This window comes from Alligator mississippiensis, chromosome 10 (assembly GCF_030867095.1).
Source record: "Alligator mississippiensis isolate rAllMis1 chromosome 10, rAllMis1, whole genome shotgun sequence".
NCBI lineage: Eukaryota > Metazoa > Chordata > Crocodylia > Alligatoridae > Alligator > Alligator mississippiensis.
Window position 1 is genome coordinate 15,416,170 of NC_081833.1, and position 27,251 is coordinate 15,443,420.

The 27,251-nt window shown below is 41.6% G+C and overlaps 1 protein-coding gene across 3 annotated transcripts; it reads right to left on the minus strand.

Annotated features, from left to right (window-relative positions):
• On the minus strand, positions 1 to 26,957 carry UBE2L3 (ubiquitin conjugating enzyme E2 L3). 3 transcript variants are annotated; one of them, XM_059713481.1, is made up of 4 exons: positions 26,852 to 26,957; positions 12,777 to 12,872; positions 6,969 to 7,155; positions 1 to 2,999 (listed from the first exon to the last, which is right to left on the minus strand). In XM_059713481.1, exons 1-4 carry the CDS (start codon positions 26,876 to 26,878, stop codon positions 2,845 to 2,847), a joined length of 465 nt encoding a protein of 154 aa, XP_059569464.1. In that variant the 5' UTR covers positions 26,879 to 26,957; the 3' UTR covers positions 1 to 2,844. The 3 variants fall into 3 exon arrangements, with proteins under 3 accessions (XP_059569464.1, XP_019334462.1, XP_014456414.2); XM_019478917.2 differs by lacking the exon at positions 26,852 to 26,957 and adding an exon at positions 19,622 to 19,755; XM_014600928.3 differs by lacking the exon at positions 26,852 to 26,957 and adding an exon at positions 18,359 to 18,417.
• Between the last annotated feature and the right edge of the window lie 294 nt (positions 26,958 to 27,251).

The window sequence follows — 27,251 nt, forward strand, 5'->3', positions numbered from 1 at the left end:
GCCTTTGAGAGCATTTTTATTAAGGGTAGCAGAATGGAATTGCAGAAAGCCTGTACCAATACTCTTGGGCAAATAGCTTCACTAGCATGTTGTAATTTTGGGTCTTAAACTGCACGTTTAGAATGCAACTTGGCTTTGGGAACCAGACAGAACAACAGTTTGAATTCCTGAGTTAACACAGGAAAGTCCTAGTACTTTTCATTTTTCTATTCATACTTCCCATACAGTACATTGGTATTTGGTCTGCATCTTTTCTGAAGAGGGTCATCTATAAGTAAAAGCTACCATTAGTGTCACACATCTTACAGTTTAGACACTGGACTATGAAGATAGCAAGAAGAGAATTGAGGTTGATATTTTTCTTCCACTTGACCCCTAGACATTAGATTAAAATGAATGGCATGACATTGCTGTAGGCTGATGTAACTTTGAACTGCAGCTCCTGGAATTCCCCAAACTCCTCAGTTCCCTTTCAGTGATATCTAAGTGGCACTGATTCACATAAATGCAGCATTTAACCTGAGAGGTTTACAATCAGAAGGTATATTCACTACCATGTACAAACAAGGGTGACAAACAAGTGCTATAGTTTTTATAAATATAAAAGGAAAAGTTAGGGAATGGCAATTTTCCATGCCAACAGATGTGTTCAATAGGAGAAACAGAACAGTGGCTCATTTAGGTATCTGATGCAGAAGTTACACACACTTCAGTTTGACAGATAATTTGGCAATTTTTTTATTATGAATGTGAGTGAGCGTGAATGAAACAAAATCAGTAGCAACTATCTGCAAATGAAGACACAAAGATGTGAAAAATTTGGTAATAGTGCTCTCACCAAGCCTGAAAACACTCAGGAAATGCAAGTTTCTGTAAATAAGGTGAACATGGTTTAACTTTATTTACCTGCCAAAGAATCTGTCTAAGAACACTTAAACGTAGCTCCCTAACTTATAAAAAAAAAGTTTATCAGAGGCCCTGGGCTGTCATTCTTTATGCTAAACCTTAAAGCAGAGCAAAATAGGGTGGGTAGAAGAAAAGGAAATATACAAGAAACAAAACTGCTCCCTTAACACACACGCGCCCTGAAACGTTGCAAAGGCAGAGGCTATACTACTGCTGATTGTAGGAGTACCAACTATCCAGGTGTGAAAGGATTTACTAATGCAACTTCCTGCACATCAAAATGGTATGTACTCCTAAGTGCCTAAGGATTTCTGCAGATAAATCTGCTTGTTCAACAACAGAACAATTCTCATGGTTGGGAAGAGAAGGCAGTTTGATTGTATGGCAGTTTGACTGTACAGCTACGATCACATTTTAGATCTAGGGGGAAAAGGCAGTTAAAAGAAAAACAATTGGAAATAGTATTAAGAACAGTCCTGAACAGCAAGAGCTGCCTTTTGCACTGGGAAAGGTTCCATGCCTTCAAAAGAAAAGTATTTTTGTCCAAATAAATTAGGATGATGGGATATTTTAAATACTCATTAAATCATCTAACTCAAGTGTGGTATATTATTTCTTACAGATATTCATGGACAGTACTAGTGAAATGTATTCTGCTTATTACAGTTTATTGCTTAATGCTATTCTCATACCATTTTTAATAAAAAGAATCATACAGTAATTGGGGGAGGGGATGTCATTCTATAAAATACAAATGGTTCAGAGATGTATCCTGTGGCATCTCTAAGCCAATGATGGTGGATGTCAAGGAGGGTATGACAGAGGACAGATCACTCCAGATATACCCTGTTCATATCCTCTCCCTCTAAAGCATCCACTCCTGCTACAGGAGACAGGATACAGGGCTAGATGGACCATTGGTCTGACCCAATATGGCACTTATGTTCTTAATACATTTTGATGGAAAAATGTACTCAAATGACTAGCAATGGTGTCAGATTTAACTTTTAATTTCAAAATTAACAATTCCAAAAAGTATTTATTTTTAACTCAAAAACAGTTTATTTGGTACCTCTTGGTCCCCAAGTTCTGAAACTCTTCTAAACTGGTTGCAATGTTGTTCTGTGCAATTGTTTTTTTCCTAGCTAGTCTGCATAGATATTAAGAAGAAAAGTGAAAGAACTTCATAATCACATTCCACTATTCGTTTGCTACAGGTACTTTCTTTGTCAAAGTTTTCCAAAAGCAGGACATAAGCCATATTTTAATTCAATCACGCACACAAAAACTTGGGTTTCCCCGTTTAATAGACATTATTGTGGTAACATCAGCCAGATTTACATAATACCTGGGCTATAGTTTTGATTGTTTTCTGGGGGCTGGTTTGTGTTGTGTTTATTATGTTACAAACTGAAGTTAAGGGGAACTTGCAACCAAGTTCCACAAAGCACAGTGCAACATTTAAACAGAAAAGTAAACAGAACTGCCAAACATTCAACCATTTTCTGCCAGGACAGGGATTTTTTCTAAGACATCAGTGTTGGGAAAGAAAACCAAATGAAGAAGTAAATGAACTCAAGATAATGGGAACTGCAAGGAAAAGTAAGAGACGACAGCCACAACCTTAAGGGCAGGATATAAGTCTAAGATATTTTTGATAAATTCTGACAAGGAAAAGAAACAGCATACTTTAAAGTATATTGAAGCAGTGATTTTTAAACAAAGAAAGCAGAACTAGAACATCTTAAATTTTTAATCCTTTCTTTACAGGTTACCTACACCACTTTTGATTAAGAAAACTGTAGAAAGTTAGTAACAGCCACAAGTTAACACCGAAAGGTGGCACTTGTCAATTTTCCATAGAGTCCTGCTTTACAGGGTCTGAAATGCACTGCTCTGGATCTTCTATCATACGTTGCTGACATCAACTGTCAGATTTTAGTCCACTGGTCGCTTCTCACCATATTTCTTTGTAAACTCTTCAGCATTCTTACAGAATTTTTTACGGTCCTTAGAGTATTCTTCAGCTAGGTCAGCCCGAAGAGGATGCTCGGGCTGTGGGTCATTCACCAGTGCTATGAGGGACTGGATTACTGTCAAAAGAAGTACAATGGTGTCAATGACTTGGACATTTAAGTTTTAAAAAGGCAAAGTGAGACAGCAACACACCAAAAGTAAGAGTTTCAATTGTGTTTAAGAATGTAAATCTGTGCTCTTTCTTAAGACACAGTGAAAACCATCTTTGGCACTGCACACAGCTCAAAGTTTTAGTCTGGTAGTGAACTAACGATTCATCCCAGGAAAGAAAAACTGAAGATTTACATTAGGAAATGAATAGTCAAGTTTAATGCACATCAAACAGCGCTACCAGTTTTCTGCCTCTGTAACTGGTAACACCATTGAAGAGAGATCCTGTACCCACTGATAGAAAAAACTAAATTATTACAAACATGCTGGTCTGAAATGAATTGAGTATCCTGGATACCTTCTTGCATCCTTTATAAATTGCCAACACTCCCCGTTATTCTGGTATTCAGCGTCGAATACTTCTGCTAAAGAAGATATATTGAGCAAACAGCTTCAGAGTGGTTCTCATCCCAATGTTTGTGACTAAGCTTAGGTCTTTTACAGAAGATTAAAAAAAAAAAATCCTAGTCAGGGTCTTTCACTGGAAATGTTCATCTTAAAATCACATTAAAATGAAACTGTATTTGACATTCAAGAAGTAGACCTGGCTTAGAACAACAAAATCTAATGTTATGTTTTTCTTTACATCTCTGGTCATTAGAAGCTGGGTTAGTGACCAAGGCAAAATTCTTTTCCTGTACTACATTAAGTACATTATTAAAAGATACCCTTTTTCTGGCTGTGTGTGTATCTGTGATGATCAACAGAAAGAAAAGTAGATCATGCTTTCTAATTCCCTATTTAAGCCAAATTTGTGTACCTCAAATAATGAACAGCATAGCTCTCACACCTTTAAGGGAACTATTCCAAAACTTTCTTAAGTTCACATTCCATGCCCCCCTCAAAGCCAGCTGCCATACACAAAATGGAGGGGCTCACTACAATATTTATAAAAATGATTTAAAGAAAGTTTCCTTCCCTCCATACAGCAGTTGGCTGATAAACAAAGAAAACCTGTGGAAAAAGTGGGAGTAAGGAGACCCTGATAGTGCCAATGCTAATCTAATCCTGCTACTGCTCTGTAGAAAATGGACAGAAATCAATTTTGCAGAAGCAGAATTTCAAAGTCCGGGATGCTAAAATACTTTAGGTAAGAGCCCAGTGCTGTAGACAACTGCATTTTGGTTACAGGATTTTTTGATACGTGACATAACTATCCTGAATTCTAGTTTATGAAAAAATATCAGATATCACAATCAAAAATAAAAGTGAAAATATCAGATGTGTGTGATATGATTTTAAGTGATTGGTTATGCTACATTTCCTATAATTATCTCTTCAAAAGTGCAAAACATTAATATTTAAACAGCTGATATTTTAATTCAGAATTAGGTAAGGACAAAAGTGTGTAGGAGCTTTCATAAATAGGACTAAGATAAAGAAGCAAGTGGTTTGACCTTTGGTTTCAGACCGTCCGAGTGTCAGATACTTGCAAGAGAATACATGAAGTAGGACCACCAACAGCAGACTAAGATCACTCTATTTTTTTAAAACAATCACTACCAAAAGGGAATGTAAATACAAGAGTGAATTAAGTGCAAGTTTCTAGGATTAGGGGCCAAGTCTTCTTGTTTGTTTGTGTGTAAAGTGTCAAACAAAATGAGTATGATAAACTGTCTTACAAAAATGATTTTGCTAAGTTCTGTGCTATTATTTAAACTACTGAAATCAGTTTCGGACATTCAAATGACTGCAATAGGTCATCTCCCATGGTAAATCTGATGCTGAAGTCTCAACTGCGCTGCAGGAACAACTGTTACATCACAACTGTTGCTGCTATGATAACAATACAGCTTGCTTTTGTAGTAAAGACAAGTCCTGCATTTTAACCACATCTCCCAAATATGCTACAGATTCCTAACATGGCTGGAGCATGGTTCAAAGAACTTGATTAAACCAGGCACAGAACTGTCACCACCACAAAGATGATCTTGTAACCCTGTGGGAAGATAAGGTGCTTGTAACTAGGTTTTCAGGTGTTAAAATTGGCTCCAAATCAGGCTACAAAATAATACTCTCATGCAAGAATGTTGCCTTTCTACATTCTTTGCATAGCCCAGCTTTAAACTTGCTCAGTATTTCCCCCTGCTTCTTATTCTTACTCCCTTTGGCTCTGAAACAGGCTCTCTGCAGACGAGTACTGGGGTCTGTTGACTCCAGAATCATCTATGTCATTTCACACTGGACCAGAGGATTGCTAGAACAATGTCAGGTGCTTCTTCTAGACAGAACAGCATACTGCATCCACGTTATTCCCCATGCTCATCAAAAGGGAGTGAGGAACAAAAGCTCAAGACCAACACATGCCAAGAAGATAACCTGTCAGTCTACAGTTAGGCTGAAGGCTGACCTCATTTTCTTACCTTAAACTAGAGTTGCTTAAACAAACTACCAAAGGAATGCAGTGTTGACATTGGCCGACTTCCCAATTGACTTGAGTCTAGCACTTCTGGGAGCTGTCGTCATGTTAATGCTTGCATACTCAGCCAACATCAACACTGCTCTGCAGGCCTCCTCACACACAATAAAACGTGCAAAATGAATGACTGAAAAGAAGTATTAGTAAGATAATTTGGTGTGTGAGTTTGGCACTAAAAGAAAGATTCTCATCACAATGCTAATGCAGACAAAATACATGGCCACAAAGCACATTTTTAAGAACAGAATGCTGTTGTAGCTATGTACCCTTTTAATAAATAGCTGAACAAAAAATTTACAGCACAGCTTCTGAGACTTGGGTATTAAAAAACCTTCAGTTTTTTTTAAATTGGTGGAGTTGGATCATAAAATGATCCAATAATTATATACCTCTTGAACAGGTGAAGACATTTCCCTAAATCGCTCTCTGGGCTAAGTTCAAACACACTTTCTGTAGGTTAGGAACACAGAAGTGGAAAGGGGAAGTTGAAATCCATATGCAATCTTAATAATAGTATGTGTTACCGCCAGGACACAGTTCACAGAAAAATGAAAGTAGAGGGCTGGAAAAAAGTAAATTTATGGTCACAGACACATGCAAGCTCTGTCTCCTACAGAAAAAATGTCTTCAGTTACAAATACTTTTAGGGTAGAAAGACCTTTACAAATTTGAATTTTCAATATTAAAAGCATACCACACAAAAAACAAAGTGCCCTAACAATAATTACACTACAACAGCCATCTAGCAACATGAAGTAACAGTCAACATTATCAAACAGAGATATATTCTCAGCTTAATAATTCATGGAAACAAAGGCCTTCAACCCTAACTTGCTCCTCTAAGAACATTATCAAATACTACTCCTTAAAATGTTTTGAGTTTTATCTAAGAGACCTCCACATGGGAAGCCCAATAGTGCTCCATTTATCCATCTTTTAAGGATTAAGAACCAAGTAATCTTTGCTAGAATGAGAAGTAGTAAGTTCTCTGATGTCTAGGCATTTCAAATCCGATGTTCTGATCACTAAATCAAGCCTCCAGGATGAAAGCATTACACTACACATAGCCTCAAGGCCTGCTGTTATCTGTGCAGACCTTTTCTTTTAAAAATTATACTGAAAACCTCAGAACTGTACCAGTGTAGTAAAATAAATGTAATTTCTGTCTACCAAGGACACTGGCCTAAGTTAATGAGTTCAACGGAACTGTTTTGATATTCTGAAGTGACAGACTTCCACATGAAAAGATGCTGAAAGCAATGACCATTAACTTATGTCCTGATGTATATATAACTGAAGATCCAGAAAAACTCTTTCACAAGAGTGTGAGAGAGTAGTCCATTGAGCAAAAGCAAACCTACACAGGAACAGTAGCACTTATATGATAAAGTCAATCTTTTCTTGATCTATAATATGAACACAGTTTCTTAAGTTCCTTGTACACACTGAGACTTACCTTGGTCAGTTTTGGTTGCTGGCTTCCAGTTTTCAGCACTAATTACTGGCAGACAAACCTGCCCCTTTTCATCAATGTTCGGGTGATAGATCTTTGTTTTAAATGTAATCTTAGGAGGTTTGAATGGATACTCTGCTGGAAAGTTGATTTCAATTCTGAAGGCTCCCTTATCATATGGAGGATTGTCCTGCAATGAGAATGTGGAATGTAAGGATCAGACACATCAGAAGAGATACAGTTTAAGAGACCATGTGCTACAGACTTCCATCTTTCAAATGGTCCCTACTTAAGACACACTTACTTTTGGTTTAATCTAGTTCATTTATGTGCTAGATGTCATCGAAATCACAATATTCTTTTGCAGAGGGTGCAATAGAGTTCTGACACTATTTGAGTGGTGGAGGAGGCCTTCTACTCCATGGTACTCCAGATTTTTCAAATCCTACCTTGTAAAATATGTTTACACCTTATTTCAAAAAAAGTTTTTAAAGTTTTTTCTGAGCTACCTATTTTCTTCCTTGTCCTCTTGTTTCTCCCTCTAATCCTATTTATTTCATGTGTCTCAGTATGGTGGAACAAAGGGAAGAGCAATTTGACTTGTCAGATTTCCCTATATGTTCTGAGAGAGCCTTTTTGCTTTAGCTGACTGCATAAAAATTTGCTGAGCGCTCACTTGTACTAAAGATAGATATTCACTGCATCTGCAGATGAGAACACACTAAATTTGTATGTAGTTTTGGGTACCTCTTATCAGATCATTTTTGAAGGAGTATGGCAAGAGGGCTATGAAGTATGCAGGATGATTCTTCATTGCCCTGTTCAGTTTCAGCATGGTCAGACTCTGATAACAAGTGCTGCTAAAGACCCCGTACCCCTAGTTTAAAATGTTTTTCATTTATTTTATAAGAAATCCTGAATAAAATCAGCTATTTCATACTTTCAACATTTAGCAAAATTTAACTTTTGGACTGCAAGCAATAATTATGGCATGATGACTGCTCAGCAGGTTGAGGATGGGGAGAAACAATTGCTAAAAGCAAATTTCCAAGTATAATTTAACTCCCTTGCCTAACAGCCAGTCAGCCCATTTCTTTCAACTAAACCCATTTTATGAGCTAAAAACAAGTTCTCTGATATTAGTAACTTTAGGAAGAGAACAACGTTCTGTAGGTAGATGAAGATGGCATTAAGCATAATCAGGAAAGATTCCATACTGCACCTCTAAGAGACAGCACAGTAGTTACAATCCAGGAGAGGGATGGTTATGATGGTACCAGATCTTACAGTGACCTGGCATAATTTAGCTAGCTGTGGAAACCTGTGTTTCAGCAACCTCCACAAACTGCCTTACAGGCTTGTAGAATAGTTGGAATCTCTGCCCTGCCTCTTGTGTCCCCGTCTTGGCTCTGGTAAAATCTGCAAGCAGGGCTTCCAAGGTAATGCCACAGCTGTTTCACAGTATTCATGTGCAGGATACTGGCCCTTGGCCAGATTCAGGGTTTTAGAACCACTCTATCCGCTTTATGGAACATGAAGGAACCAGAAGGTGGGATAAGGTTTTTACTTATGAAGCTCAACTAAAGGTTGCACGTTAAGGGCTGCTCACGATTTGAAAAGGATCTGTGTAAACACCCCTTAGTTTCAGTCATTCCTGTTACTTACAGCATATGTAATTCAAAAGAATAAGGCAGATTCAATGTATTGCATACCAATAAATTACTTTTACAAGGGCACATGGAACATAGGATAGTTGCTCTTACATGGCAGTCAATGAAAATACATACATTGTAGGTTCAGTGACATCCATACATTTCTTTAGGTACAGTATATGAAATCATCTTATTCCAGTAAGTTATAACCAGACAGCAATTAAGAAAAAAAAAAAAGATGACAAATCTATGTACAGGCAGATACTTCAAAGATAAGAAGCTGTCTCTGACTTGCTTCTCAGCTCAGTGATAGTTTATTCTTGTAACAACATTCTTTTAATGGACAAAACACCCTTTATACGCAGAAGGCTGAGCCACTTTTGGAACCACATCCTCCACAAAAACCTTCTACGAGCATCACACAATCTCACTTAGTAAGCTGCCTACTCCACATGCCCGCCTAACATACAATTTTACATCAACCATCGTAGTTTTAAAATCTTTGGGGGAGGGGTTGGCCAATAAAGATTAATTGCAAAAACTGACAATCACTAGTTAACTAAGCCTAGTCAATACACTAGTAATTTCCTGTTTAGAAATATCCTGAAACAAAAGACTTATTGTATACAAATACCCCCAATATTTCAAAAACAAAAACCCCTTCCATCTGTAGCCAGCTTATGTCCACCAACTTGTATCTTTAAAAAAACAAAAAACAACCCCCCCCCCCCAAAAAAAACCTAAAATCAGCATGATAACTGTATTTTAGACAATTCTATATCAGTTAAGGAAAATGTTATCAATTATGTTCACCTTCAAATTAATGACCCAATTTTTTTTTACATGCGTAAAAAACCCCCTTTAGATCTTTAATAGCTAGATGTAGGCAGATTTAGAGACAAGGGCAGATTTAGGGACAAAACACTGATTTTAAAATCACTTCCTCTTAACCAAGCCAACATATAATTTCTAGGGTGTGCTTTTTCTGCAAAAGCCATTGAAAATCATGTATCACTCAGTGCAGTGATGGTTTTGGTGCTTATGATGGGACCTTGCATGAGGAATGAACATAAAACTTAAGAATTAAGGAGCAAACACCATGCTTAACACAGATAACAAAATATAGTGTGTTAAGGCAATACAGGTAATATTTAAGAGCATAAACAGTTTGGGTTTTTCCTGTTTTGTCAGGAAGTTGATCACCAAAAATATTTTCTTTAAAAAGAAAAGCATTTTATTGACATTTTCACTGGTTTGGAATATTACAGTAAACTGCTATAAACAAGAACCATGAATTCCAGTGGTTTATAAAATATGTCGCCAAGTAAAAATCTCTTTTCTTAAATTCCAGTGTAACAGGCTACTCACTTCATTCATGAGAGAAGTCTTAAGTCTAAAAGTTTGCTTCGATGAGTAAGGGGTGGAGAGAGAGTTAACTGTAAATCTTTTGTTCCACAGTACTTAAAATCCAAAGGATCAGCAAGTATTTTGATGTTGCATGAATGATCTCAGTTAAAGAGTGGCCTTCAATTAGCAACACAGAAGCACTAGAGCTGAGGTTCAAAGTCTCCAATATAAAAATGCAGATTATATTGCTCTCTAGTTTTCTGTAGCGGCCAGCAAAGAGAGCATTGACCTCCTTTGTTGCCTCAGACTCAGATGCAACTTGTTGTTCATGGAGGAATTCAATACAAGACATGGCAAATGAAAATACCCAATATAAAGGTGAAAATCCAAATTACTTTAACCAGATAAGCTTATAAACTCAACTCCTCCCTTACCCTTCCTAATAAGTCCCCCTTTATTTGACCAATACAGTAGTAGCTTACTTTAGAGCTGCCTATTAACATTTCTCTAAGAAAAGAAAAGAAAGTTAGGACCCAAAATTCTTAAACTGAGCGTTAAAGTTCGGCACCTAAATCCTTATACCTGTAGGTAAAAATGTGGTTTAACTTTCAGAAGTACTGAGGTTTTCTAAAAGTCTGTAGAGCTTAATTTTAAAGAACCCAATTCTAAAAAATCCTGCCCTTCATTTTTTGTTTAATTTTAAATAATTCCTCTAAACAGACCAAGAGTGAGAAGAGATTTTAAAAAGCAGTTCAAACAGCAGTTTTGTTTCCCACATACACTCCAGATATTTCTATTCTTTTATTTCCTTGTTACTGGGCACATCTACATGAGATGCTTAATGTGCAGAAGACTCATTTTACTCTGCATTAGTGCAGTGAGCAAAGCCCATGCTAATGCGCTCGTGTACAGTAGATTTAGTCTAATGCGCAGCAGCATCCTAAAAGACCATTCATCTGTGCTAATGTGCAGTGGGCACATCTACACGTTACCCTATGGTGACATAATGATGCGCTATGTCACCGTACGGTGCGCTACAGTGACGACGATCACATGGGTCTATACATGATCACCTGCTACCTTGTCATAGCAGTTTGCCCCCCGTTTATAATGTGCCATTAGGGTGACATAACAGGGAAATCTAAGCATGCATTGCCTGTACTGCGTCATGCTTTAGTGCTTCCAAAAGGTATAATTTCCTCACCAGGGACTCAAATTACTATTATATTACTACAACTCACCCCATTCTTAAGACGTGTGAATTTGTGCCTATCTTAGAATAGCATCAGACCTAGACTAGCAAAGTCATTATTAAAAGCACAGTTTTAAAACAGTTCCTGTTAATATGGTTTATACAACTGTCTGGCTACCAACTTAATACACTCATTACAAAGTAACAATGGCCAGAGAAAACAGGTCTAAATCAACATAGCATTATTATTAACTCTTTAATGGATTCAATAACATAACCAAGTTGTTAGATAGGACACTACCTTAGAGCTCTTGTATCTTGCATAGTATAGCCATTTTAAAAACACTTCCGTCTTTTTCTGTTACTATGTGGCCCAGGAACTAAAACTACTTACACGATGGCAATCTTTAAGGTGGGATAAAGTGGAAAAATAAGATGTTTTTATCTGTAGGTACAAGCCAAGTGAGTATTAAGCAATTTAACTGCTACAAATCACTTTGCATTTGTTTTACTGTCCATACAGCTTTAAAAGGAAAAAAACCCAACAACCCTCATTTAAAACATTTTATGCCTCTGAAAACAAGTGACAGGGTTGAGTAATATTTACAAAAGCACTCATGCCTCTCTGGAAAAAAAAATGAAAGGGATGTCAGCTTTTTTTAAAGTATTACCCTTTAACTCCCTCCGGCCCCAACTGCAGAATCTATACATCCAAATTGTCTTCTAAATTTAATTAGAGAAATGTACCTGTAAGTAGGAATACCAAAACAAAGGATCCATAACATATTTTTTAGTAGTAGGATAGCATATTAGCTATACACTTTCATTTGTGTTTAGAGAAAATTCTTGTTTAAAAACCCACTGTAACACTGAGACAACAAAACACCAGTATTTGGTTACTGTAACGTTTAGATAAATGATTTAATAACTAAATTTAAAAAAGCAGGGTAATTTATTCAAGATGCAAAGCCTCAATACATTAGAAAAAATGCTGAACATAATAATGTATTAAGGCTGCAATCCTGTCTGTGTAGTCAGTAGAAAGGCCAGACTGAAAAAGTTGCTAGAGAAAACCTTGAAAAATTACATGGCAGCCCTCACAGCAGTACTGAAATCACCTCTCATGTATCTTTTGATTTACTTTCACATCATAGATCTGAGGAGGGAGAGTAGTACTATATTTAAAAAGAGTATGGCAAAAATAAAATACAAGAAAGACTAAACAATGTGCTCAAGAGTACCGAGAAAGTTTGCGATACAGCTATTACTAAATCCAGAATCTCCGCATTCTACTGCAGGAAGTGAGGGACCAGACCAGGCTTCCTTTTTAGAGGCTTTTAAAATTTCCATATAAAATCTATGTTATATTTATAGAGTAAACAACTGGCAGCTGTTGTCTGCGCAGCCATGGTTTGGGTCTTCTTTTCTTCCACTGCAAGAGATATAACCACAGTGTGAAATTTCTAATTCATCAAAGCAATCACAGCCTGTTTGTCAAGCTGCAACTATTACATAAGGGCCACGTAAAGCACAGATTTGTAAGAGGTCTTTTCCGATGCAAGTCATCCCCAGATGCACAAGGTCCAGCAGGATATCATATATAAAGCATTTTATACTCACAGGAACAATAAGCCCTTGCCAAGTCAATAAATTAGCTTCATCAACCTGGATATTACGGAAGTTTTTCATCCCACATTTGCGGATTTCTTCAAGCTCCTGAAAAGCAACAAAGCATAAGTGTACATTAATAACTGTAACCAATGGCATATTTATTTTTCAAGAAACTTGGAGGTCAAAGCGAGTTCCTTTAATACTAAATAAGTTTGTGGTTTCAGAAGTGGCAACCCACATAATAAAACCAAATGGGACTTCTGCACCTATAAAGAATCGGTTATCTAAGCCAAGCAAGCAAATTCTTTACTTATGGAAATAAATGACATTCCATGAGGATACAAAAGAAGATACAAGAAAAGTCAGCTAAACAGCTACTTTATGTTATTATTTTATTTAGACTGATCTGCATGTCTGATATCAAGAAAGCTCATTCTCCTACAATGATTCTGGAACAGGGAATCCTTTGTCAATTTATGGAAGTAAAGCAAGTCTTGGGATTTGTTAACACTGGCAAGATGCACACTGGTTAACTAAAGGTGTTTGGTTTTAAACCTATTTAAACTGGTAAAAACACAATGATTTCAGTCAAAGATGGGCAGATTTCAGTGCAACTTAAATCAGTTAAGCTAAATTAAATTCCCATCCAAATTTGCACTAGTTGAACTAAGTCAGTTTAAAATCCAACATCTGCTAAATCAGGGAAAAATTCGTATAAGCAAGGCTTTATTTTTCATCTCCAGCCTTAATTCAGATTTAGTAAAAACACAACTACACAGATTTTAACAATATTATAATTATTGAAGATGTGTTAACTAAAAAAACAATATTTTCTACTCGAAAAGCAATCTGAATAAATTAGGGTTTTGTTTATTTTTCAGTGAAAAAGCAGCCAATGGCATATTTATATGTTATTTAAGGACAGCTCCATAGTATGTTATTTTAGATCTAGGAAAAAATACAAAAATGCCTATTTTCTTATTAATAAATTATTTTACCCTTAAGAACATTAACAGATTCCTTTTTTTGAACAACTAGAACAAAAATGATCTTCTAAACATTGACTCAGAAGGTAATCCCCGTGAAACCAAAGGCTACTCATTCTCTCAAAGCTGATGCATGAAAAAGGCTGCATCTATTCTAAGGGCTTCTTAACAACACAGGAATACAGGCATATTACTGTGACAAACACTGCTAGTGGTGACAACTATACTGACAAATCTAGACTTTGTACCATTACAGTAAGATCACTGACCACAAGGAAAACAGTAAGAGCACAGTAAGAGCAGCTTCTATAGTAGGGTCTTCTGCCATCCCAGTTATGCTAGTTAGGGAATCACACCTCCTCCCACCTTGAGTGACATGCGTAAGAAAAATCATATGTAACATGTACACTAGAACTGTTAAGACGACCAAAAGGAACAAGAGGCACAGCTAAGGGGCATGCCTGGAACATGTGGTTCAGTTGTGCTGTCCTTGACTCAGGGTTTACACTTGATATTATCTCCAGAAATGACTGGAGAACTGGTGCAGTGATTCTTGATGTTCTACTGCCACTAGTTATATCCCAATTTGATCATTACAGAAACAGTTTAATTTGGTCCTATTGACCAGATTCAGACCACAGGGCTTCTCAGAGGCTGGACAACCCACACCTCTAGCATCAGACACAATACAGCTCCAGAACCCCGGGGGTGAATTCCACTCCTCCTCACCCCCACCCCTTTCTCCTGCTTCTGATACTTGTAACCAATGGCAACCAAAGACCCCAAATTCAGAACAGGCAAGAGGACAAGTGGCAGCAGTATTTACACTCTTGGTTTTCTAAGCTGCACTGATAAGCCCCGCAGGCTAGAGTTTAATCACTCACGGGCTATGTGCAGCCCTCCTTTAGAGCATGGAGCCATACAGAAGTCCTGAGTCACATTTATAGATACGCTATAGACCAAGATACTCGGTAGAAGATAACCCTTACTAGCTTATGTTCAGTGAAACTAGGAGTCTAGTACAAAGTCTGACACTTGGTTTGGTATATTTGTATGCTGAATGTAGCTTTTGCTTTCAAGTACAGAAAACTGATGTTTTTCTGAGGGGCTCAGGACGGTATGTAATTAATTCAGCTTAGTGCTTTCAGCTGTCACACCACTGGGTATACAGAACACAAAGCTACCCTTTTTCATAACCACAAATTTAACAATAAATCTTATTCTGAACCAAAAACAACTTTTGGGCATCATAAGCAGGAAAAATTACAGAGAGAGATTACCCAGCACACATTTAACCAAATTCTAATTAAGAGTGACCAGGACCTTTCTCCCAAAAAAACATGAATGGGGAAATACTTTATTTTAGATGCTGTCTGGTTGTGGCATGTAATTATATAAAATTCATGTTACAGCATCCCCCATTTCCAACTGAATGTAGTGTTGTACACAAACAGAGAAATACATGATCCATATTAAGGGTGGGCAAAATATGGCCCGCAGGCTGGATCCAGCCCGCAGCTGCCCCCATGGCACACTCCGCATAGGGTCAAGCCCTGCCCGCGGCAGCCCGAACCATGCTCTTGGCCACATCTGCTCTGCGCCCGCTGACTGCACTGCCATAGCCCTGGCTCCAGCCCCAACCAGCTTCCTGGCAGGGCTGCTCCTGCTGCTGCTGTCCAGGTACTGCTCAGTTCCCCCTGCTTCCATTCTGGGCAGCAGGTAGCATAAGGAAGAGGCAATAGCCACAGGGGCGCATGCTGGGCACTACACACCCAACCGGGCAGGGGTAAGCTGCACCTGCATGGCTCCTACCGCAGCACATGGGGGTCCAGCTCCAGCTCCCAGGTGTTTTCCATCTACTTGGCCACCTGCAGGCATGTGTGCTGACTGGGGTCAGGGCAGCACCATTAGTGGGCATGGGGCCAATGCAGGTGGGAGTGTGGTAAAGAGTACCCTGGGCAGGAGTGAGCAGGAATGCAGAGCACCATGGGCTGGGGAAGAGGAGACCACACCTGCTACATACCTCCTGGGCGAACTCAGCTGCACACACCCCCTGGCCCCCTCCATCCCTCCCCCTGCTCCCATCCCCAGCTGGTTCCCAAGACCCAGTACGCATGCAGCCCCTTACACACATGCACCCCCCACATGCCCAATATACAAGAGTAAGACTTTATTTTGAGCTATTATGCAATCACTAGGGACCTACTGAATTTGGGGTGGCTGCCCCCAAATGTTGTGGTTCAAGTGCAGTGCTGGGTGTAATTTTGTGGTGGAACATGGCACACCACTCCCCTCTGCAATTGGCCATCAGGCTCCAACAGTCCTGCCCCTCCCTGGAGACTGACAGAGATTCACCAGACTTCCTGGGCCTCTTGGCCAGTCAGAGGCATGCCCCGCTCCTTGCCCTGTTCCACTGCAAAAATCCCCCCCCCCATGCTTCAGGATGCCAGGGCTTCCTGCCCTTTTCTGTTTTTGCAGCCCCCCCTTATTTTGTGTCTTTTTGTGGTCCCTGTACTTTTTTGCAGAGACCAAAATGACTGGTTTCCGTGAAAACTGTGAATTTGGTAGGTCCCTAGCAATTATCTCTATACTTACTCAAAAACCATAAATCAGCACGTTATTTTTTTTTAAATTAAAATATGTTATAGTAGATGTTTGATTTTTTAGTACATGATATGTTTATCTATAATTTGTTAAAATAATATCTTCTGAAAAACTGTGTGCGCGCAGCCCTCGAGAGCTTACCAAAATTCATTTCGTGGCCCGCTAGCTGAAATAACTGTCCACCCCTGATCCATATCCCAACAGCTTTCACCCAATGCACTTAAAATAGAAGAAGGATGGGCAACAGTTTCATAATACTAAGGAATATTAAAAAAAAAATAAAATAATTCACCTCTTTATCTCCTTCAAACTAAGTATTTAAATATGGCAGCCCTTGGATGAATGAAAATGGAAGAGTCTGAAAGGCAGCTAGTTTAAGAGATGTACTAAGCAGCGCAGAAGTTACTCTTGACCACCAAGTTACTGTAGTTTCTATGTAGCCAAAGAAAGTTTTTAATGAACCTACAAGCCTCTCCCTTATTCCATCAGGATCCCCCACTTCAATTTTCGAGCATTAAAAAGGTCTTTCCAACTAAACACAGAGGACACTTATACGCATGCCGGACACCTGCTCTGATGTGTGCCAATTAGCAGGCTCCAGAAGCCTCCGCAAAACCTGTATTCAGCAAGCCTGTGCTTCAAAATGGCGATGGGGGTGCTTTAACTAAAGCTTGTTCAACGACCTTTAGTTATTAAAGTGCCCCTGCCCCCATTTTGAAGCATGAGATGCCAAATACATGCGACACTGTGGGCATTTTAATTAGAGCGGCTGTTGGAGCCATACTAATTAAAGCTCCACCCCCACCATGGAGCATATGTAAAGATGCCCAGAGAAGCTGGTTCTGTACTTTCATTACTTGAAACTACATATAATACAATGAAGTCAGCCTAGGAAGCCATTCTTCATCATCCTTCCAAATGATCAGCCCAAAACATCATCAGTGACTTGAGCTTCTACCACTTTCACATCCTGCAGTCATTTATACAAAGTGAATACCAACCTAAGACACTGCCAACTCAGACTGGTGACCTTTTTAAATGCTTTTTAATGGCATGACTACATGAGGTGCAAGAATCAAGGTTACAGATCTACTCTACTTTTTTTAGTGGGTTACTTTAATTAAAGAGAAACCTTTTTTGTTGTTCCCTTAATAGTTGCTTAAGGCAGCCATTTTTCCCTATGAAGTAAAACCTTTCTGAAAACAGTGTTTTAAGGTTCCATATTAATATGGATAGTATTAGTTTGCAATAAAACTTGTTTAGTTTATAATTGGCCTTTTTCTAATTACCTCCCTTGCTAATGCAATGTAGGAGCTGCAACTTAAGCTGTATTCTTCCTGGCTAGTGCATCATCATCAGGGATCCTGGTTTTCTCTGATTTGAAAAAAAATCCCCAAATCCATATTTTTCCACATATATATGGAAATATATATTAGTGGTGTTTCATTTTAATCATGGAAAAATGTGGATTTGGGGTTACTTTTTTTTAAAACCGGGAATTGTTTTTTGTCTTTGTTTTTTAAATCGGAGAAAACCAGCATCAGTAATACAAATTCTATAATAGGAGTGAAGTTATTTTGTTGGCAATACACAGCCCATAATGAAAATTAGGTCCCTCTACCGTGGCACTAGAAAGGCAAGATAGCTAGGGGAGGAGTAACAATGGGTTTTCTCAAATAAGCAAGCAAATGACACTGAATGCCCATGGGCAGTACACAGATAAAGAGTTGGCATAACATGCAAGTCAGAAAAGTGACTGTAAGGCTTTAAGGACAAAAATAACTTCTGGAAGCAAAACAATGAGTCCAAACATGTATTGTTTTCATTTTAAAAGAAACCCTATGATCTTCAATACATGATGAATAGATGATTTCTCAATTCCCTCCTGCCACCTCTTCCATTCTGTTTTAGGTGACCTGACTAGTGACTATGTAGTATACAGTCAAAACACAGAAATGAGAATTTAGGAATCTCTGTTCCATTCCCAACTCTGCTACTGACCTTGTGTATATGACCTTGCTGCATCACAGTTTCCCCATTTATAAAATGGAGATGTCTGCTTGTCTCACAGGAATCTCTTGGGACTTACTGCTTCTTGCTTTTTGACATGTTAAGATAAAAAACTACATATAGTACATAAAATGGAGAACACATACATTGCTTCAGAGGTGATATTTAATCTTGAAATATATACAACTAAAGAGACATGATTGCAAGAGCATTTAATACCTTCCTTTTGTACGTTATTGATAACTGTTACATAAAAAATAAATTTTTCATTTTCAATACATCATTTATGCTTTTTGAAAGCATAAAAGAAATGCATCACCTTGAAATCCTAATGATTAAAAAAAAAATTAAAGTACATTCATTTTTGAGTCCATGTTAGTTTGTAATTTTTTTTAAACCTCCTGCCCTCTTCCCCCACTGCTCTCTGAAAAAGCTACATAAGCCAGAGTTGAGTTTGGTGCCAATGCAGTATTCTTATACCCTCTGTGACCTGCCTCTGACACCACAAGGGAAAGCAATGGAAGTGCCCATGCTCAGCAAGCTTAACCCAAAGCTCACCAAAGTCCACAGACAGTTTCTCGCATTGATTTCAAAAGGCTTTGCACCAAGCCTCAAGTACAGTTAAATGCACTAGTTAAACAAATTTAATGCAGAAAAAATATTCTGTAACCTATTTATAAATAGCAGACAAACAATGTCCAAAAAGCAGTGAGGTGTTTAAGTTAAATTTGTTCCCAAGTCACTGGTACAATGCTCAATGTCACTTCTGAAACTCAAACTATATGGATTTTTTTTCAAAATTAAAAAACAAAAAACATAACGTACAGATTACAGTTTTCATAAAAACTATTACAAGGGCTGAAAGATAAATTACAATCTTGTGTGTCCACACACTTATTTTCTAAACATTACTACTTTTTGGCAGAGAACTTTTCAGGTTGATCTCTAATGTGATTGTTTAACGTCTTGAGTAAAAATACTTTAACCCATTTTAAGTTACAAAAGGGAAAATAAAATCACTATTTTTATTTCTGCTATAAATCATGTAAGAATTTTTACACGTGGAACCTAAAACAGCTGAAATTTACATTTCCCATGTGGCCAGTTGTCACTGAAGACTAGAGCTCCGAGTAAGAAAAGCACAAAATATCAAAGTTAAAAGCAACTGAAAAATCCAATGAGAAATACAAAATTCTGAATGCATTTGGAGTTGTTATGCTGTTTACAAGACTACTGCATAACATAAATACATACCATCAATGTTAGGTACATGGGTGTGGTTTTATGCTTTTATTTCCCTGTTGTTCAATCCTTGCGTAAATGTTTGACTATGCAACTGTGAAAGTCCATAGTGAAAGACTGTATAAGACCATCTCCCTGTTTCCCATACTTCCCCAAACACGGTTTCTTTAAAAAAAGAAGTAAACACAAACTGTTATCCCTTATATTATAATATGTACTTTAACATTAAAGAGTCAGAAAATAGAAGCAAAGATCTTACAGACACTGTAATTTGACTATGTTATACATGGACTTCACATGGAAGGTCTATCTGAGCAGAGTCCCAGTATTTTCCCCAATTACCAGTTATGTTTTCAATATACCATAGTCCCAAACTAATTTATTAAAACAGGTGTATGAAGTCTGCATATGGTCTTTTATACGAATACTATGGATACATGTAAAAACAACTTCACACTTTATAACAAATAAATCTCCCTTCCTGGTTCCTCTCCTCTACTTGGCTTGGCACCTGATTCCTCTCCTCTACTTATCATTCTTAGGACTTTATACAGCCACCCACTAACACAGCATGCAGCACTTTCATATAAAATCAATAGTAACTATGAAATCCTTAAGAGGTTTCTCTCCTTTTTGGATTTTAAACTCTTCCTAGGTTAGGGTGGGATTTTTTCTGGAGGGGAAGGAATGGTTAAAATGAAAGGGCCGTTCAAATTCTGAGTGTCAATTATTTCAAGAATTTGAAATATTCTGTCAATTATGGTCAAGAATTTCTCGAAATGGGAAGGCTTTCAATATTTTTTTACAGCTGGTCAGATTTCCATCCTGAATGTCTCTGGACAACTGGATCTCTTTGCTAGATAATATCTAAAGCAGCATTTCTCAACCCGTGGGGCGCAAACAAAGTTTAAAAAATGGATCAACTTTAAAAATGGATTCTTCTCTAAAGGAGAAAAAATTTGGGAAACAACTGGCTTCCCCTTCCAGACTGGCAGAGTTCCAGCCTGCAAGGGGGTGCTTGGGGCTAGGGGGAGCAGGAGGAGGGCGATCAGGCAGGGTCCGTAAGCCATGTGCACGTGCGTGTGCACACATGCACATGCCAGTCAGGCAGTGTGGAGAGCAGCTCCTGCAGCTCCTTGCAGGTAAATCTATGGGGGGGAGCAGGGGGGCATAGATGACATGTTGAGGAGCAGAGGTGACATTGCCTGCCACCCCGCCTCCTCTCCAGTGTACAGCTGTGGCCCAAGATAAGTGGCAGCAGTGGCCGAGTCATGGTGGTGTGTAGAGCTACAGCCTGAAGCATGAGCGACTGGCGGCAGGAGAAGGTGAGGGCAGCCTGCATGCCCCTGATGTCCATTATTCCTCGCACTGCTAAAGTTCTGGCAGCAGTGGCAGCAATGAGTCTCATCACCCTGCTCTGCCCTCCTGCATCAAGTCCTGCCAGCTGGGCCAGAGAGGCAGCTCCTGCCCATGCCAGTCCAGCCAGGCTGCAGCCCCATGCCTGCTGTAGGTGCACAAATCGGGGAGAGGGGGGAAGGGGGGGGATACATGCCCCTTCATGCAACCCCCCTGCCCCACACAGGAGTGAGGGACACAAGTAGGGGTGGGGGGGGGGGTACAGGGCTGGGTGTTGAGACTGAGAGGCAGAGCCAGGGGACTGTTTTCTACTTAAACTATTTAGTGGGTTGGGACTGGCCATTGATGTTTATGAATGGGTCTTGGTACAGAAACAGACTGAGAACCACTTGTCTGAAGTACGGGTTTTCAACCTTTTTTAGTCTAAGTACCCCTGGCAGCTGGATGCAGTGTGGGAAGGCAGGGATGGTGTGCAGGGACAGAGTGCTGCCACACTCCCAGGAGCAGGGCTGGGGTGAGGCAGGGCCAAGGGAGTGGCACCCCTCTGCAGGGAAGGGAAGCTTGCACACTGCCCTTACCCTACCCCAGCCGTGCTCCTGGGAGGCAGCAGCGCTCTGTCCCCGCCAGCCCGCGCGTACCCACTAGGACTGTTCCAAGTACCCCCATGGGAACGCGTGCCCCTGGTTGACAACCCCTGATCTAAAGGACAGTTTTAAAGAGGATGGAACAATGGTTTCAAACTACATCAGAGGAAATTTAGGTTAAAGATTAGGAAGAATTTTCAAATTATGAAGGCGGTTAAGCATTGGAACAGGCTATCTATAGTAGTGGTGGAATCTCCATCCCTGGAAATTATCAAGGGCAGATCTGACAAACACTTAACCAGGATGGTTTAGTCAAGACTGATCCTGAATTAAGCAGAGGGCCAGACCAGATGACCTCCTGAGGTCCCTTCCAGGCCTACTTCTCTATGATTTTATAATACTTTATCCCAGGGTCAGCAATCCCCTGGAACATGTGCCAAAGCATGGTACATGAGGCCATTTTGCTGGGCACGCCACAGACAGCCCAGCTTCTGGGCAGCTGCCACCTAGTGCTGAGTCCAGGCTGCTCACAGCAGGTGACCAGGAGGATGCAAACCCTGCTGCAAGGAGCTAGGGCTCTGTGACTGGCAGCAGCTGTGCAGACCTCAGGCTAGCTGCAACCAGGAGGTTGCCAACAGCTGCACTGGTCTCCAGAGCACCAACTCGGTGGTGGGTGTACGTATGCCTCTGGGCAGATGGTGGGGTAGGTGCCTGGGGCAGCACAACCCTAGCGCCTCCCCCACTGTCCACCCAGAGGTGTATGTACAACCTGCCGGCTGCCTGCTATAGCTGCCCAGATCCCAGATTGGCTGTAGCAGGCAGCCGGGAGGGTGCAAAAACCTGCCCTGGGCTCTGGAACCCCAACACTGGCTGCATGCACATCCAGTGCACGGTGGGGGAGGGGCTGGGGTTCCACTGCCTCAGGCTCCTTGCTTCTTGCAATGAAGGTTTTCAAACACAGGCTATTTAATATGGTCTCTGCCCCACAAAACTTAGGTCTACTCACTCTTTATACAGAGTATTATACAATATGGCCCAGGCTTTTAACACTTTTCCGGAACATTTGTATATGAAGTACTACGCGTGTATGATGCTGCAAAGAATTCTCCGAAGATAAACCTAGTGCCTATATTTCTAACAAGGGCAAGTTCCAGTAGCAGTGACCTTAACCTTCTGTAACCCCTGATCTGCATGTTTAAAATAAACTGTAACTAAACAATTATATTCATGCTGAATTTCACTATTTCCTTCAAACTGAGATTTGTATGTTAACTAAAAATATAGACAGCTCTCTCAATTAAAAACAAGATTGCTTTCCATCTATAAGGTGAAGATGATAAAAAAGAATGGGAAACATGAGTATCTAACTATATTATAAGCCCTTTAGGGCAGGCACTCTCTTACTATGTATTTGTACATCATCTGCTAAAACCTAAAGCCCTGATCTCCTAGTGCTCCTCTAATATAAATAACTAATAACAATATAAATAACCATATAAAAACCATGACACACCAAAACATTTCAATTAGGTAAGTCCTTGCTTGCATGAAAGTCCTGGTTTAAACAATTTCAGTTGCTGATCTGCAAGTTACAGGAGATTAGTTTAACAATTCTACATGTGAAAATAAAGAGGTTTTTTTTAGATGTCTACCATTATATTTTCTGACCCCAAGTCTTTTTGAAATGCACAATTTAAATAGATGGTAAATAGTCCAATTATCACAAGTCATAAAAAGTTAATCAATAGAACACCACTGGATACCACTCTCAGTAGTGCAGAATTAAGTTTTAAACCAAAATCATGATCAAGTCTATACAGATTTCAGTGGGGCTTTCTATGTCTGCAAGGATGCAGACCTTAGTTTTTAGAAAAATGGGCCCAGTGGGGTAACTGCAAAAATCAGAAAAAGCTGGATCGGACCCTACTGCAGAGGCAGATACCACTGTAATAGGGTGCTTAATAACTTTAAAAAAAACTACTTTGTTATTCATGACAATTAGTATAGTGTAGAGGTGCAATGATACATCAGTTGCGTATCGGATCAGCACTAATACAAGGACAATTAACATTATCAGCAACTGGCTTTTTTTGGGTAGTATAGACTATGTCAGTGATAAATGCCACATGCACGCATGCAGCTGCCATTCATGGGGCCAGGAGTGCAGCCCTGAAGCTTGGAGAGCAGCATCTGGCTGGTACGTTTGGAGGGGGTGGGGCATGGGGGAAGGAAGGCGCATGAAGGGAGTGCAGATTGAGCCCCTCACAGTGAGGGAGGGACTGGGGCAGAGGTAGGCACTACCCAGCCAGGGCAGTGAACAGACCCTGGGGGAAGGGTGGAGCCATGGGTGGCTCATTCGGGGGGCACAGGGGGAAAGTGGGGGCAACTCCCTGCCGCTGCACGCACCCCCCATGCCTCCCTGGGAGTATGTGCCTCCCAGATTTGTGCATGGGGCAAGGGCGGGCTGCTCACTGCAGGCTCGGGGCCTGGGGCTGCACTGGCCTCTTCCAGGCAGGGAGGCTGGGCTCCGGGCTGGTGGTGGCAGTGCTTGGAGCAGTGGCTATGGGGAATTGGAGTGGCTAGAGCCCACCTCGTAGCCCTCCCTCTCAGCGCCTTCTCCTGCCCCGTCCCCCCCACCTGCCCCAGGCCGGCACAGCCCCTGGCCCCAAGCCCACAGCAGGCAGCCCATCCTCACCCCACACACAAATCCAGGGAGCATGTGCCCCCCACCTCTCCTGGGGGTTCACGCAGTGGCCTACTCTCTGCCCCCCAGACAAGCCACCTATGTCTCTACCCCACTTCCGGCATCCACTCACCCCCCTGGCTGGTCAGTGCCTGACCCTGCCCCAGCCCCTTCCACATCATGAGGGCCTCAATCTGCACCCCCCTTCCCTTTCCCCTCCACATTCTTACCAGCTGGACACTGCTCTCTAAGCTGCCCGGCTGCGTCCCTTTAAATTGACTATCAGATTGGTATTGACCGATATGGCTGGTTAATAATCTGCCATCGGTATTGGACAAGAAAATCTTTAGCAGTGCACCCCTACTATAGTGCTAATGATATCTGACAGTAAAAACATTCTGATTACCGTCAATTGTGGGCATGAGATGAAACTTTACTTTTCAATTTTCACTTTCATTTTTGTTATTAATGCCTCCTTACACCACTCTTCAAATAGCAAATATTTGGCCACGCTCTCCTAGAATAGCGGTATGTAATAAGCGACGAGAGAAAAGAGAAAATATCTTAAAAACTAAATATCTCTCTTTTGTCTCAGTAGAAGTGCAGCAGGACACTTGTTATAGAAATAGAGAAAAATGAAAGCTAATCTTTAGAGAACTCTTAGCATTATTAATGGGTTTCTTAGGCCCTTCCCATGTTTTAATTTTTTCTTCTTGTTCACAGTTGCACTAGGAGTATTTATGTAAAAATTTTTATTTTACCCCTGCCCCCAAAAGATACAAGGCTTTGAAAAGGAAATTTGATCTGAGAACAAAGTGGGAAATCTAAGCTTATTAAAATATAAAATAACTACTCTTTTTTGCCTTCAGAAACTGAGGGCTCTCATTTAGGTATACTTTGCATTGACAGTTTCAGTGGTGGCAGCAAAAGTACTCATTTTTAAACAGTTATAGTCTGTCAAAAAATAAGCCAATCAAATCCAAATTTGTGCAGTCTCATCAAGCGGCTCAAGGACAGTTAATGTCCATTGATCGTGTTAATAATACTATTTTGTATGTATGAATCTGTATGCAAGGTATGCCACTGGTAAAATTATAATTTAGACTGAAAAAAAAAATAGTAAAGCTAGCCTCTGGTAAAAATCAACACTAAACTGTTACAATTCTCTTAACCACTGAAATTCCCAGTACCTGTCATCTTACAAATTATGAACCCAAATACTACATTTAAACCTAAACTGGCCACACAAAGGACAGAACCCTCCGCTAGGTCCTACTGTCTTCAGTAGGGCTCGAAAATATCTAATGAGTGCAAGAAACCAGGTACAGGACTAAGATCTTAAAAAATAATTAATTAAATTTAAAGTAGCGCCAATACCGAGTCATGTGTAAACTTCAATCCTGATGCACTGCTAAGTAGCATAGGATGTGCACGCATGTGTGTGTGTGGGGGGGGTGGGGAAGGGCAGAAGAAAAAGAGCACATTTAACTTGCTCCTTCCATCTGTGCACCATGCAATGAAACGGTAGCATTGGTCTGATTCAGGCTGCAAGCACCTAGATGAAAAATGACATCAAATGTAGCGCAAAGCATAGTGTGCTAGTTTACACAATCCAGTAAGGTGCTTTGCACGAAAACAGTACCCTGAAGAGCCTGAAGGGAGGATGACACCCAGGATGTGAAATAAGACTACACTTTTTTAGAGGGAGGTTGATCATCAGGCAAGGGATGCATCCGGCCTGATCATAAGAGCTCTCAACAAAGACCCCGGGGCTGAGACCAGTTCTGGTAAAACGCTGTGAAGTGCCGTCCACACTCGGGGGCTGGGCCCACTCTTCCCATGTCCCAGGCGTGGGCAGGCAGGGAAGTCTGGTCACCACAGGCACAAGTGAAACCAAGTCACTTTTGAACCCAGGGCCACGTTTCAGTGCCATGAAAGTTGCCAGCGTGCTCTCACGTCCCAGGGCTGGGGGTGGGGGAGGCAGCAACTCAAAGTTTTTACTTTAAAGGAGTTTCACCTCATGGGGGGAAATCAGCGAAGAGTAGAGTCTGGCTCCCTCTGGATCAAGCGGCGCTGCCGGCCCGGCGGCAGCGGAGTGGGGAGGAGGAGGAGGCGGCGGCGGAGGAGCTGTCTTCCCTCCCTCCCTCTCATCCGAAGGACCGGGGCTGCTGATCGCACGGGTGCGGCGGCCTTCCGAGCCCCAGGAGGGAAAGCCCCGCGCCGGGCAGCGCCTCTTCCTTCCCCGCCAGCCCTTCCTCTTTGCTTAGTCACGGCGGGAGCCCCCGAGGGAGGGGCGGCGGCGGCGGGCGGCCCCAGCCGCTCCCCGCGGCCTCCCCGGGCGCCGCCGCGCCCCGCCCCGGCGCAGGCCCCGGGCGCCTCCCGCGGGCGGCCCAACTCGGCAGGGCGGGCGAAGGCCCCGGCCGGCGCGGCCTAGGTGCCGGCTGCTCCCGCTCGCTCGCCTCAGCCCGCGGGCGGCGCCGGGCCAGGCCGGGAGCCGGGCCGCTCCCGCGCGATGAGAGGCCGCGGCGCCGGGCAGCCCGCACCCCCCGCCCGCGCGGCCGCCCGCCCGCGACCCCCCGGTACCGGCCCGGGCCCGGCCGGCGCGAGGCGGGATGTTACCTTCATCAGCCTCCTGCTGGCCGCCATCTTGGATATGCTCCTGCCGCCCCACAATGCATAGCGCCGCGGGCAGGGCAGGGCGGCTAAAGCGCGCCGCTTCCTGCAGCCCGGCCCGGTCCGGCCCCTTCGCCGCGCCGCGCCTCTCCTCGCCTCTCTTCGCCGCGCCGCGCCGCGCCTCAGCCCTGGGGCAGCAGGGACCGCGACAAGCGCCTCCCCCGCCCGCCTCCCTTTCTCCCTGCAGCGGGTCCTTTGTGAGGGAGTCCCCGGCCCTTCCCCCGCCTCGTGCCGTGCCGTGCCGTGCCGGGAGGCCCCTCGGATGCTGCTGGCAGGGGCAGGGGCAGGGGCGGAGGCGGGGGTTGGGGTGTCTGGCCGGGCCGGGTCGCGCGCGCTTCCTTGAGCT

Bases quoted from the DNA above. Each gene is read 5' to 3' on its own strand.
- UBE2L3 (XM_059713481.1), bottom strand. From the start codon at position 26,878: ATGGCGGCCAGCAGGAGGCTGATGAAG. The intron at 12,873-26,851 runs GTAACATCCCGC...GTTGCTTTTCAG, and splicing joins CCAGCAGGAGGCTGATGAAG to GAGCTTGAAGAAATCCGCAA. The intron at 3,000-6,968 runs GTAAGTCTCAGT...TTCTTTTGACAG, and splicing joins AGCAACCAAAACTGACCAAG to TAATCCAGTCCCTCATAGCA.